The sequence below is a fragment of the Hemiscyllium ocellatum genome, chromosome 1 (genome assembly GCF_020745735.1).
Source record: "Hemiscyllium ocellatum isolate sHemOce1 chromosome 1, sHemOce1.pat.X.cur, whole genome shotgun sequence".
NCBI classification, from domain to species: domain Eukaryota; kingdom Metazoa; phylum Chordata; class Chondrichthyes; order Orectolobiformes; family Hemiscylliidae; genus Hemiscyllium; species Hemiscyllium ocellatum.
Window position 1 is genome coordinate 106,521,504 of NC_083401.1, and position 14,399 is coordinate 106,535,902.

A 14,399-nucleotide genomic window follows, 5' to 3' on the forward strand; every position below is an offset into this window, starting at 1 on the left:
ACTCATGAACTTATCCAAATGATTTTTAAACATTGTAACTGTGCCTTCATCCACCACTGTCCCTGGCAGTTCATTCCATACATGACTGCATGCTTTTTCTTTTGCTTTTCTGGGCTCTGTGACTTCCCATGTCAGCCATGGTTGCCTTGTCCTTCCATTAGTATGTTTCATTGTCTTTGGGATGAATTTCTAATGTGCCTCCAGAAATTCCCCAGAAACTCCTGCCATTACTGCTCCACTGACTTCCCTGCCAGGTTCGCTTTCCAATCAACTCTGGCCAGCTGCTCCCTCATGTCTTTGTAGTTACCTTTAGTCAATTGTAATATAGTTACATCTGGTTCAAGCTTCTCCCTCTCAAACTGCAGGATGAATTCTAGCATATTATGGTCACTGCCCCCTGGGTGTTCCTTTACAATAAGCTCCCTAATCAGCGCTGCCTCATTGCACATCAAATCCAGAATTGTCTGTTCCCTAGTGGGCTTTACCACAAGCTGCTCTTAAAAAACAATCTCGTAGATCATCCACAAATTCCGTTTCTTGAGATCTGCTGCCAATCTGACTTTCCCAGTCCACCTGCATATTGAAGTCCCCCATGATTATTGAAATAAAATCTTTCTTACATGTGTTTCCTATCTGCTAACTTGTTTTATGCTTCATTTCCTCACTGCTGCTTGGAGACCTGTACATAATTCCCATTTATTTTTCCTTTGTGGTTCCTCAATTCTACCCACAAAGATTCTACACCTTCCAGCCCTATAGCTCTTATTACTATTAATTTAATTTCATCCCTTACTAACAAGGCAACCCTGCCACCTCTGCCCATTTGCCTGTCTTTCCAATAGGACACAGATCCTTGGATATTTAGTCCCCAGCCCTGATCCCCTTGCAGCCACATCCTTTGATACCATAACATCATATCTGCCAATTGCAATCTATGTGATGAACTAATTCACCTTTTTTTGGATGCTGCACACATTTAGGTATAACACCCTCTGTCTTGCATTGATCACACCCTTTCTCATAATTGTCCCTTTTTTTGTTGTGCTTGCGTTAGTTTCATCACCTTTTCCATTCATACTGTTCTATTTCTTGTTCTAGAAATGTTATTAACCTCTCCTCAACTTCCCCCTCTTAAATAGTTTAAAGTCCTTGTGACCTTTAATGTGCACCATCAGTTCATCTACCTTATTCTGAATGTTTCATGCATTAAGATACAAAGCCTTTAAGTTTGTTCTATTATTGAATGTCCCAACATTTTTATGTTTCCTTGGTACAAAATGACATGAACACATTCTGTCCCTTCCTTTTATTTCCTGGTAACAATTGACTCCATCTTTAGCCAGTAATCCTACCTACTCCTTTACCTTTGATTTTGTAATTTTCCAAGCAACTGGGTTAAAACAGTTTCAGTCATCTGGGGAATGTACATCACTGTAGGTAAAAGGTCATTAATCTTTTCCACTCCAGGGTAAAGTCTGTTATCTCCTTTCTGATGTCTTGCATTCACTTTATCTCAGCTACAGTAAATCCACCTCCTTTCAAGCTCATGCTCCGCCACTCTCTATTGCCTGCAACATTTCCCCACTCACTCTCGGCCACACTTGCCTCTGCCTCCACTAACCCTGCAAGCCCTCAGTGCTATCTACAATTCACATGGGACATCTCCCCAGCTACCCCAAAAGTAATAGCTCTGCCAACCACTTTCATCTCCCTTAATTACCTGCCTCTCTCTCATTCCAGAAGGAAAACAGCTTACAGTTGGGTAGCAACGTTTAAAAGCTGTTTGGATAAGTTCATAAATAGCAAATGTTTGGACGGATTTGGGCCAAATGCAGGGTAGATGGGATTAATTTACTTTGGGATCATGGTCGGACTGAAGGGTCTGTTTCCATGCTATATGTCTCTGACTGTAAGAGCCAAGGTGGGTTGTCTGCTGCTTATTATCCATCTCATCACCTCTTATGAGGGATATCTGTAGGAGCAGGGCCTAGACTAGTAGAGACTGCTCTTGACTGACTGTGCAGGGAACCTCTGAACAAAGCCTATAACTTTGACTTGACTGAGGCTTGCTGACAACTATGACAAACTTGTTTGTTTTGTGGCTGTGTTAAATGACATGGCAAACCAGCAGTGCTGGCATCGCTGGCTGAGGGGGCAAAGTGCAGAAAGACAAGGCAAGACAATGCTAGAGAGGGGTGCTGGCAGGTTCCAGGTAGGCTCAGATTGAGTGACTGCTATTATGTGAGTGAAAAGCCTGGAGATGCAGGGTGCATGTCCCTGAGTGCAAAATGTGTTTGCTGCAGCATCACTGTGCAGCCTGAGGTGCAGCACTGAAGTGCAGAAGTGTCCTGTAAGTGTATTGGAGAGATAACATCAGGGCTCTTAGAGGCTGGCAAATGTTGGATACCAGTGTTCACGATGTGGCCTGAAATATTGGTGCCCTGTTCCCAACTTGGATCTCATTCAGAGTAAGCGGCTCGTTGAATTCATCTGGTGCTTTCTCCGGTTTCCTTGCTATGTTTTCTAAGTCTCTAGCTTGCTTGGTGAATTTGGTAAATAGGAGTGTGAATATTAATGAAGTATGTTATGACATTTCAAGGCATTTAAATTGCAATAATAATCGACAATTGCCATCTTGTCACTGCCTAGTGAAAATGTTTTCACGTCGCTTCTGAAATGCATAAAAGATGGAGTGAGATGATCTTGAAGTCAAGATAGGCCTCACGACCTGATTCTGTCTCACATCTTGTTGTAGCCTATCTTGGTCAGCACCCTATGAAATTCTGCACATAAGATAAAAGGACAAAATACAATTCGATGAAAGGTAAGTGCAGGATAGCCTTGTGGTTAGGGCAGTGGGAGAGAAGAATCTGGCATTATTCAAAAAGATTTTGCAATCCAATTGTTCTGCAAAGGAAGACTAGAATTGATATATGAGGAGATTTGGAGAGTGAATAAAAGCAAAATACTACAAATGCTGGAAATTTCAAATAAAAACAGAAAGTATCAGAGAAGCTGGCAGCATTAGAGTTAATGTTTCAAGTCTAATATGATTATTCTGCATTGTCACTGGATCATCTGGACATTTAGTGGATAGTTGGCTGTTGGTCCACCTCCTGTAGCTCCTCCTTTTTACTCCAATAGAGTTCTATTATTAGCAATCACTCACTTCAACAATTCTATTCGGTAGATGGCTGAACTCAATTAGATTTTGCTATACGGCTCAGTTTGACAGAATTGAACATTTCAGTGGAATGCCATATTGTCTGAAAATCACACACGTTAGCTGTTTTTCAAAAACTTTCAACTACCAGCTCCATAAAGCAAATTTCAAGAATAATCCAATTGCTGTCCTTCCAAAGGGTGGCCTTTTTTAGAGCTTCACAGAGGACTGCTGCAGATCTAAATGTTGCATCATTCATAGGAATCCAGAAAGGACAGCAATAGAGAGGGCAGAAATAAACAACCATTTTTCTTGTTTTATTGAGTAAACACCCTTCAGCTTCCAGCTCACTATGAATCCGACAGCCGAACTATGGTCTAATAAACATATCCGTGGTCTGATATTTTGTTTGATTTTTTTCTTGCCCAACAGGGATGCATAAGAAGACCAACACATACAAGTCCCCTCCTTGTCACACATCATTCTGCTTTGGAGTTACATTGCTGTTCCATCAATGTTGCTGGGTTAAAATTCTGGAAATCCCTTCTTTAAAAAATAATGGGTCCACCTTTACCACAAGGACTGGCACAGTTAAAGGTGATAGCTCACCACTACTTTCTCAAGGCAATTAGGGATAAGCAATAAATGCTGACCTTGCTAGTGAAGCTTGCACCTCAAGAAGGTATGAGAAAAATAAGGAAATAACACCAAGCTATTTTTGAGTTTTATTATTTTGCAGTCAAGGGAAATCTATTCAAAGGACATAACTCAGTTATTTACAAGTTATTTTTCTCTGTTTTCTAAACAATCGGGCAGCTAATTGATTCAGAGCAAAGAACAAAGAAAAGTACAGCACAGGATCAGACTCTTCAGACCACCAAAACTGTGCCAACACATGATGTTTTTCTAAACTAAAAAATCTTTCACCTCTACCTGTCTATATCCCTCTAATTCTTGCCTATTTGTATATCTTAAGTTATTGCTAATGTATCTGCCTCCACCACCTCTTCTGGCAGTACACTCCAAGCACTTACCACCCTCTATGTAAAAAAAGACACCGGCCTTTCACATCCCCTTTTAACTTAAACCTATATCTCCTCTGGAAATTTCTACTCTGGGAAAAAGACTCTGACTATCTATTCTATCCATGCCTCTCATAATTTTGAAAACTTGTCTCATATCACCATTATCATTTGATCTTCAAGTGAACAAAAACGAAGTTTGTCTAATCTCTCCTCATGGCTAGTACCCTCCAAACCATGCAACATCCTGGTAAACCATCCCTGTACCCTCTCCAAAGCCTCCATGTCCTTCTTGTAGTGTGGCAACCAAAACTGTGCACAATATTCCAAATATGGCATAATTCAAGTTTTGTACATCTGCAACATGACTTGCCAATGTTTATACTCTCTACTCCAAATGCAAATGAAGTATTACATAATCGAAATATTTCATTGATGGTATTGGAAAAGGGAGGATACCAAACCAACTCACTTCTTCTTCAAGTAACATAGCATCTTTACATCCACCTTTACAGGTGGGTCAACCTTCCATCCAACCAGTAGTGCTGCTCATCAGATTGCACTTTCTGGGCGATGCAATATTTAGCTTTAGCTTTATGTTCAAGTTCACAGTATTTCTTCCACCCAACATTTAGTCTAAGGTAAAAGTATTGCTGTTACAATTGAGTAAAACCTATTTTATTATTCTAATTGCACTCAGTATAGTCCCATAATCATCTAAATTCATAAAGTGTATTCTGGACCATCACAGTCTACAAGAAACTGTTGTTCATTGTTTAAACTGCAGAATTTTTGGGCTGACTCAAAAAAATGTTAGTTTGGTATTTATATATTGCCTTATAACATTCATAAGTCAATTAATGGCATGTTACAGATTGAAATTAAAATTTGTATTTTAAACAAATCAAACAAGAAACATCACTGTAAAGTTTTGTCACCTCCCCTTCCTTAAGGGAGTTGAAAAAGAAGAGGAAGGAGCTACTAGAAACAGACTAGACCTGAGCACTCTTCAACAATGTATTGAAACGAAAATGGCAAGAATAGTCCTTCTAAAGATAATAACAATTGCTCTAGCTGTTTACGTTATCTGTTTGTCTGATTTCTTCCTCCCACCTGAAGGTAAGAATCATGTATATATATAAAAAAACATTATTTATAAAGATCTGTCAGTACTGAAGTGATGAGTTCTCTAGTGTATTAATGTATGATACTGCAGAGAGGAAACTCTGAACAAATAGAACCATTCTTTTGAAACTGACAAATGGATGTATTGAGCTTTTATTCCTGTTGAGTTTTTCTGAATTGTGCAGTGCAGGAAAAAAAGGACATTTTGTCAGCAAAGACATAGTTTGTTTTATGGCTCAGCTTTTGTTTACATTTAAAATAGATGCAGATTACATTTTTTAAGCAGTCGGTTTCCAGACTAGAAAGTATTTGGTGCCATATTTATCTATAATATTAATAATTCCCGAGTGAAGTATTTGCAAACTTAACATGGATAGATTTAAACAACCCTTATTGTTACATAATTGTGGGAAACAACCCTGTTATTGTCAGGTTCCATATTATTTCTCTTTAGTGTACATTTGCAGAGCTCTGAAAGATTATTTATCTGAATAGTAACTTTTTAATTTTTTTTAGTAACAAACTCCTCTCTTAAAGAAATGATTTGAAAATATGTGATTTGCTTACTTTGAATTACCATAGCAGTGAGATGGATGGAACGTACTGTTGTTTGGATAGGTTAGCTTTTCAGAAATGCCTAAATGCAAGCATTTTAAAATTAAGTTAACCATTTGGTTTTTTGCAATAAGCTACAATTTTTAAAATCAGTAAATGCCAAAATTATTTGAAGGATTTTGTTGGTGACGTTGACAGTGGTGATGATGAGCATGTCAGTATTAGGAAATGAAATGCTTGTCCATTTTTGAACAGTGTCAGCACTGAGTGCACCCATGCTAGACCGCATCAAAGGGAATAAAGCTTGCTTTACTCTTTTTTGCAACTTTGTTGTTTAACTCTAATGGAGTTGATGGTAATGGAATGATGGTATACCAGTAAATTTTCCATTTCTCACAAAAAAGGTCTTGTATTTTATTCACCTATGATTCAAACTACCAGTTTAATATTACTTGGTACCAAATTGCATTGTATTTTCTACTGACTTGCTTTCACAGAAATAGATGCATATTGTTCAAATTCCTTCCATCAAATACTCTTTGAGCAAAACATGATATCATCCATTTGGCTCAATGTAGACAAAGACAGTTCCCAGAGGTAGGTATACATTAATGATGTTAAATGATTAATTTCATTTTGATTGATAGTTGTCACAAAAGTTTGGCCTTATATCTTTCGTATTGTCTTCTGTTTAGCAGCATTAGTCCTTCCTGGAAATGAGTCACACATCTCTTGTATCCAGGACGTTATCCATCTGCACCTTATGTAATAATATAATATTGTGACTCAAAGTTTTAATAAAATTATTTCTTTATTCTTTGAACGAGATACCACATCCTTAGCATAAGCGTCATTTACATTGCATCATCTTCTGGTGGGCTGCCTCGTTAATGATTTAGTGACAAAAGATCAGATATTGATTATTAAACTCTTGCAAATAGCAGGCAACAAATTATGATTAGAAAAAACATCAATGGCAGATGTACCATTAAATTTAACCTCAGACAATAAATAGCAAAAATCACAAACCATGCCATCTGGTCTTATTTAGGAACTAAAGTTTGTGAGGAAATAAATCATTTGAATTAAACAGCTAGAAAGAGAAGTTGCAAGGAGGGGAAGGAAGAATGAGACTTCATGGCCACAGGGAGAGGTCAGGTAGAGTTCATTTTTGAGGTGAATATCTGTGATCACAAATGGACTATCCAGTAGCCTCCAGACTTCAATACAATTTAGGACAAACCGACCATGGACAAAATGACTTCATTCAGAGATGTGTTAAAAGTTGCTGCCTGGTAATATTTGGTAAAGCATCACACGTGGGAGCCAAGTGAAATTAATGTCTATGGGAATTGGGGAAATAAAGATTGTTGTGGCTGTTAGAGGCTAATTGGAAAATACTGAGTAACTTCATCAGATTAATTTTCTGGACGCAACAATCTTTATCTGCTTCATCATTGACAATCTCTTCAACATAAGGCCAGATATGAGGATTGTGCTAATGATTGCATTTGGTCAGTTCTATTTGTACCTTCTCAGATACTGAAGCAATCTGAATTCACATTATCCAGCAAAATCCAGACAAGATTCAAGTTTGGGCTGATAAGTGGCAGGGTGACATTTAAATCACACAAGGGCCAGGCATTATCTCCAAAAAGAGAATGATTTTCCACACTATTCAATATATTACAACTACTGAGTTCTCCACATCTACAATCCACATCACCATTGATCAGAAATGTAATGGGAATAAGCTATATGGCTCAGAACAGGCTGGGAATTATGTGGCAAATACGTCATCTCCAGTTTACCAAAGTATGTTAACCATCTACAAGGCGCAATTTTGAAGAGTGCGATAGAATGCTGTCCATTTGCTTAGATAACTACAGGTCCAAAAGCACTCAAAAGGTTTGACAACATCTAGGAGAAGCAGATTCGTTGATCAGCACTCTATCTTAAACATTCATTCACACCCATCACTGATGAGCATTGGCAGGAATGTGTACCACACACAAGTTGCTCTTCAATAACTTGCCAGGGCTGTACGTTGACAGTACCACTTTGACAGTACTGTACAAACCTTGACCCTTATCACATAAAAAGAGAAAAGCACCAGATACATGGGAACCACCTGCAAGTTTCAACAATACTCTGACTTAAAATAATCTTACTAAATCTTTGGTGCTTTTGCATTAAATTTCGGGAACTCCCTTCCTTTCAGCACTGTGGATGTACCTGTACCAGATAGACTGCAGCAGTACGTGCCCAGGTTTTAGATGTGTCTTATTTTGTCCTATCAAAATAAGATTTGAGTCACATCTATGGAAAAGCTGAAACTTAGAATTGTAATGAATTTGTCAGAACTGAAAAAAAGGTTAAAAATATTTACAAAAACTGATGATGTGGTCTGCCATCATTCATGTGATTAGTTGGGATATCAACCTTCAGCAATCATATTGGTCATTTTTAAATAAACAACATATTCTTTCTGCACACTGTACCAGGTCAAACTTATGAAGATTTAGAGAGAAAAATTGATAAGACCAGAAATTAGCATTTTATTTTCCTGCTAAATGTACTGTATGGTTGCACTTACCCTGTTATTGAAATAATCATTAATCCTTGAGTGCCTGGAATGACCTAACTGTAATTATGTGTCTTTCTATAAGATGTGGGGCTAATGTAGATCATTCTGCTATCAGAGCTATTTGTAAATTGTACAGTATGTTATTTAATTATCCTGCATCAGACTATCTGCAGTGTGCTTGCAGTAAATGGCTATTCATGTGTTATCTATCTACAAACTACTGTAAGTGAATATTTATTTTTGTATGCTTAGTACATGATTTGAGTGGAATATATGATACAGCAAGAGGTTGGTCCTCCCAACATTTCTGGTGTTTATACGCTGAACAAATCCTCCTCCCATTACATCTGGCTGGTCTCAGCCTTTCATTATATCTTTCTCTTTTGTCTCATGCATTTATCCTGTTTCCTTTCGTCTGATAATTTGCCTCAACCACTTCCTGTGCTGATGAGGTACAAACTCTAACCACTCTGTCAGTAAAGAAACATTTTTCAGACTTCCCTCTTGGATTTATTAAGAAAATCATCCTGTACATGTGACCCCTAGTTTTGAACTCTATCACAAGGGGGAACATTTTTGTCACTTCAATCCAGTTCAACTAATTCATAATTATAGAAATCTTTGATCAAACCACCTCTCAGATTATTTTTATTCGATCGTGGGATGTGGGTGTTGCTAGCTGGCTAGCATATATTATCCTTCCTGCTCAGTCTTGAGAAGGTGGTGGTGAACTGCCTTCTTGAATCACTGCAGTCCGTGTGCTGTAGTTGCTTCACAATTACTTTAGGGAGCAAATTCCAGTTTTTTGACCCAGCAATGGTGAAGGGACGGCGATATATTTTCAAGTCAGGATGGTGAGTGACTTGGAAGGGAATTTGCAGGTGGTGGAACTCCCATGTATCTGCTGCTTTTGGCTTTCTAGATGGAAGTAGTCATAAATTTAAAAGGTACTATCTAAGGATCTTTGGTGAATTTTTGCAATGCATCTTATAGATAGCACACACTGCTACTACTGAGTGTCGGGGTTGAGGGAGTGAATGTTTATGGATGCGATATCAATCAAGTCGGCTACTTTGTCCTGGATGGTCTCAAGTTTCTTGACTGCTGTTGGAGCTGCACCCATCCAAGCAAGTGGGGAGTACACCTTCACACATCTGACTTGTGCCTTGTAAATGGTAACAGGCTTGAGGGGAGTCAGGAGGTGAGTCACATGCTTCAGTATTCCTAGTTTCTGACCTGCGCTTGTGTATTTATGTATTGAGTCCACTTGAGTTTCTGATCCACCAGATGTTGATAGTGGGAGACTTAATGCTGGCAATGCCATTGATTGTCATGGGCAGTAGTAATTAAATTGTCTCCTATTAATGATGGTCATTGCCTGTCATTTACGTAGCACAATGTTATTTGCTACTTTTCAGCCTGAGCCCAGATATTGTCCAAGTATTGTTGCATTTGAACATGGACTGCTTTAGTATTTGAGGAGTCATGAATGGTGCTGAATATTGTGCAACAGTGGCAATCATTCCCACTTCTGACTCTATGATGGAAGGAAAGTCATTAACAAAACAGCTGAAGATGTTTGGGCCTAGGACACTATCCTGAGGAACTCCTGCAGAGATGCCCTGGACCTGAGATGACTGACCTCCAACAACTACAACCATCTTCCTGTGTGTCAGGTCTGACTCCAATCAACAGAAAGTTTGCCCTGATACCCATTGATTCAGTTTTGCTAGGGCTTCTTGATGCCACACTCGGTCACATGTGCCCTTGATATCAAGGGCTGTCATTCTCATTCTTTACGCTGTAATGAGGTCAGGAAATGAGTAACCCTGGCAAAACCCAACCTGGGTGTTGCTGAGCAGGTACACTTGATAGCACTGTTGATGATGCCTCCATCATTTTAATGATGAAGAAGAGTAAACTGACTGGTCAGTAATTGGCAAGGATGGACTTGTCCCTCTCCTTGTAGAACAAAACATACCTAGGCAATGTTCCAACTTGTCAAGTAGACGCCAGTGTTGTAATTGTACTGAAAGAACTTGGCTAAGGATACAGCAAGCTCTGGAACACAAGTCTTCAATACTGTTGCTGGAGTGTTGTCAGGTCCCATAACCTCTGCAGTATTCAGTGCCTCCAACTGTTTCTTGATATCACATGGAGTGAATTGAATTGGCTGAAGACAGGCATCTGTGATGCTGGGGTCCTCTGAAGGAAGCTGAGATGGCTCATCCACTTGGCACGTCTGGTTGAAGATTGTTGTGAATGCTTCAACCTTTATCTTTTGTTGGTCTCTTCTGGAATTGAAGATAAGAATATTTCTCTGTTCCAAAGAAAATAATCGTCAAACTTTCCTGATAGGTCCAACAGTATTATTGTAAATTTCTTCTGCATCCTCACCAGAGCTTTTCTGTCCTTTTTACAGAACAATTTTCTGATGTAGTGTACTTCTCAAAAAAAACTGAATAAAAGCAACAAGATTAACAAGGTTAACTGAATTCTCTCGCTGGGGAGAAGAACTTTCAGATATCCTAAGGACATTAAAGATTTATCCAAATCAATTTCTTTCATTCTCCTGTTTACAATGCTGCTTACTTGAGAGTTAAATATTTATTGCGGTAATGCAAACATTTTGTGGTTTTGAGCGAATTGTTTTGGTCTTTTAATCTTAAACTAATAACACTTTGATACCTACAACATGAAATCAACCATTTCCTTTGGTTTTCATTGTTAGGTAAAAATTTACTTCAGGGACTTTTGATTGTGGAAAAATTTCAGTTCATTCACTGAAATGAAGTTTCCTTAGTTAAAAACTCATTTTCTCGTAATTTATAAATGCCAATTTAAAGTTTTTATAATGTATCAGGTTTCTATTTTTTTAAAATGTTCTGTTAATTCATACTGCTTAAAGTCAATATGATGCATGAGATAAACATTCATATTTCTCATACTTCGATTTTCAAACTTTACTTTTGTACAGTTCTGGTCTTAAATACACACTGATGCAGAGTAAAATCATAAATACTTAAGTATAAAATGTTCGCATGACGACATGTTGTGGATTTGTTTATATGAGGAAAGTGAGGACTGCTGATGCTGGAGATCAGAGTTGAAGAATGTGGTGCTGGAAAAGCGCAGCCGGTCAGTCAGCATCTGAGGAACAGAAAAGTCAACTTTCAGACATAAGCCCTTCATTCCTGATGAAGGGCTTATGCCCGAAACGTTGACTCTCCTGCTTCTCGGATGCTGCCTGACCAGCTGTGCTTTTCCAGCACTATGCTCTTTGTTTGTATACATGATTTGGAAGTGCTGGTGTTGGATTAGGGTGTACAAAGGTAAAAATCACACAACACCAGGTTATCGTCCAACAGGTTTATTTGGTTTATTTGACAACCCCTTGATGAAGAAGCAGCGCTCCAATAGCTAGTGCTTCCACATAAACCTGTTGGACTATAACCTGGTGTTGTGTGATTTTTAATTTTGTTTGTATATGCTTCCTTGAAAACTATTGCCTTCTTTTTGGTTAGTGATATAGTAGTATGTAAGCGGGACATATGCAACTGAAACAACTTCTAATAAATGAGTATAAAGCATATAAACATATCAGTTAGGAACAGTAGGATATTTGGTCATTTGAGTCTGCTCCACTATTCAGTAAGATCATGGTTGGTTTGATGTAACCTTAACCCCATCCCTGATAACCTCTTATCTCATTTTTCACAAAGACTTATCTACTTTCTAATCATGAAGGGAATGATGTCAGAATAAAAATATTTCTTCATTTCTGTCTTAAATGGGTAACCATTATTTTTAAACAGTGATCCATTGGTTTTAGATTCTCTCACTAGAAGAGGCATCCTCTCCACATCCACCTTCTCAAAAACATACAAACATATAAATCAGGAGCAGGAGTAGCTTTCAAGCTTATTCCATCATTCAATACATCATGGTTGATCTGATTACAACATCAAATCCTGCATGCCCTGATAAGATTTCAGCCCCTTGGTTAAAACTAAACTAGCTACCTCTGCCTTAAAAATACTTAAGGACTCTGCATTTTAGGGAGAAATTTCTGAATACTCAAGGCTCATTGAGAGAAAGCATTTCACCTAAACTTTGTGTTGAATGGGCAACCCCTGAATTTTAAACAGTTGACCTCTAGTTCTAGATTCTTATACTGCACAGAAGGAAGTGACCTCTTCGCATCTATCCTGTAAAGACCCTTCAGGATTTTTTTTATATTTCAACCAAGTCATCTCTTGCTCTTCTGAACTCCAGTAGAGTAAAAAGTGAGGTCTGCAGATGCTGGAGATCAGAGCTGAAAATGTGTTGCTGGTTAAAGCACAGCAGGTTAGGCAGCATCCAAGGAACAGGAAATTCCACGTTTCGGGCCAGAGCCTGATGAAGGGCTCTGGCCCGAAACGTCAAATTTCCTGTTCCTTGGATGCTGCCTAACCAGCTGTGCTTGAACTCCAGTAGACACATGCCTAGCCAACTAACCTTTCCTCATTAGACAATTAACCAATTTCAGGTTTTAGACTTGAAAACCTTACCTGAATTGCCTCAAATGCATATCCTTTCTTACATAAGGTGACCAATATTGTGCACAGTACTCCAGATGCAAATCATCTGTTCTCTGTATAACTGAAGCATTATCTCAATACTTTTGTATTCAACATCCTTTTTGATAAATTATATTAATTTTCCTTATTACTTGCTTTACTTGCATGCAAGCTTTCTGTGACACATGCACAAAATCATCCAAATCTCTGTTTCTCAGAACTCTGCAATCTCTCACCATTTAGAGTGCTGGGGGAGAAAGGGTGTTGGCAGTGCAGATTAAGTGATTGGAATGTGAGAATGACAGAACAATGGTGTGTCTAATTGCCAGATAGGAAATAACAGATAAATCCACTGATGTGGGGGGAGCAGAGAGAGGACATAATGACATACAATCAGTAAAGCTGAAAGAAAGGGAAGGAATGGGAGTGGGTTCACAATCTGAAGGAGCTGAACTCAATATTACCATTGCCACAAAGAACCACACCACAAATTGGAGGAGCAACACCTCATCTTCTGCCTGGGTAATCTACAGTCCGGAGGATTCAACATTGAGTCCTCCAATTTCAAATAACCTCCCTCCCATCCCAGGCTCCCTTTCCAGCCCCTCCCCCTCCCTTCCACTCCTCCCTGCCACCTACCAGATTCATTCCTCCCATTGATCAACCAGATCATACCGTCTATCTGTCTTCATCTATTCACACTTCATCATCCTGCCCCCTGCCACCCCCTTTATCTACAGCCCCCCTACACCCGCCCCAGTCCTGAAGAAGGGTTACACCCAAAACATCGACTTCTCCACCTCCTGATGCTGCCTAGCTTGCTGCGTTCTTGCAGCCCACTGCCGATCTACTTTGGATTCCAGCACCTGCAGCTTTTTTTTGTCTCGAACTCAATATTAAGCCCAGAAGGTTGTAAAGTGCCTAGTCTGAAGCTGAATTGTTGTTTTTCCAGTTTGATTCTGTGATTTGCTGTGATTCACTCGAGCATTGCAGCATGCCGAGGGCAAACAGGTGGGAATGTGAGCAGGATGCTGTGTTAAAATGATGGGCTATGAGAAGGTCGGGGTAATGCTTGCTCACAGACTGGAGGTGTTCTGCACAGCTGTCACTCAGTCTGTCTGTTGGTTTTTCCAGTGTAGAGTAGGCCACATTGGGTGCAGTGAATACAATAGACCAGACTGGACAAGGTACACTTGAAATTCTGCTTCATCTGAAAATACTGTTTAGGCCCTTGGATGATGAGCAAGTAGAAGGTGAGGGGGTACATGTTGCATCATGTATATTTGCATAAGAAGGAGTGTGGGAAGGAGGAGGGGTAGTTTGGGTGATTGAGGAATGGACTAAGGTGTCGCGGAGGGAATAATCCCCAAGAAATGCAGATGGGGGAG

The 14,399-nt window shown here is 39.1% G+C and overlaps 1 protein-coding gene across 1 annotated transcript in view; it reads left to right on the plus strand.

Moving 5' to 3' along the window:
- Window positions 1–5,216: 5,216 nt before the first annotated feature.
- The window catches only part of LOC132816074 (uncharacterized), a 92,825-nt gene continuing 83,642 nt past the window's right edge, over window positions 5,217–14,399 (plus strand). Inside the window, exon 1 of the mRNA XM_060825545.1 lies at window positions 5,217–5,304. Within this exon, the coding sequence (XP_060681528.1) occupies window positions 5,217–5,304 (88 nt within the window). The remainder of the gene's footprint in view (window positions 5,305–14,399) is intronic.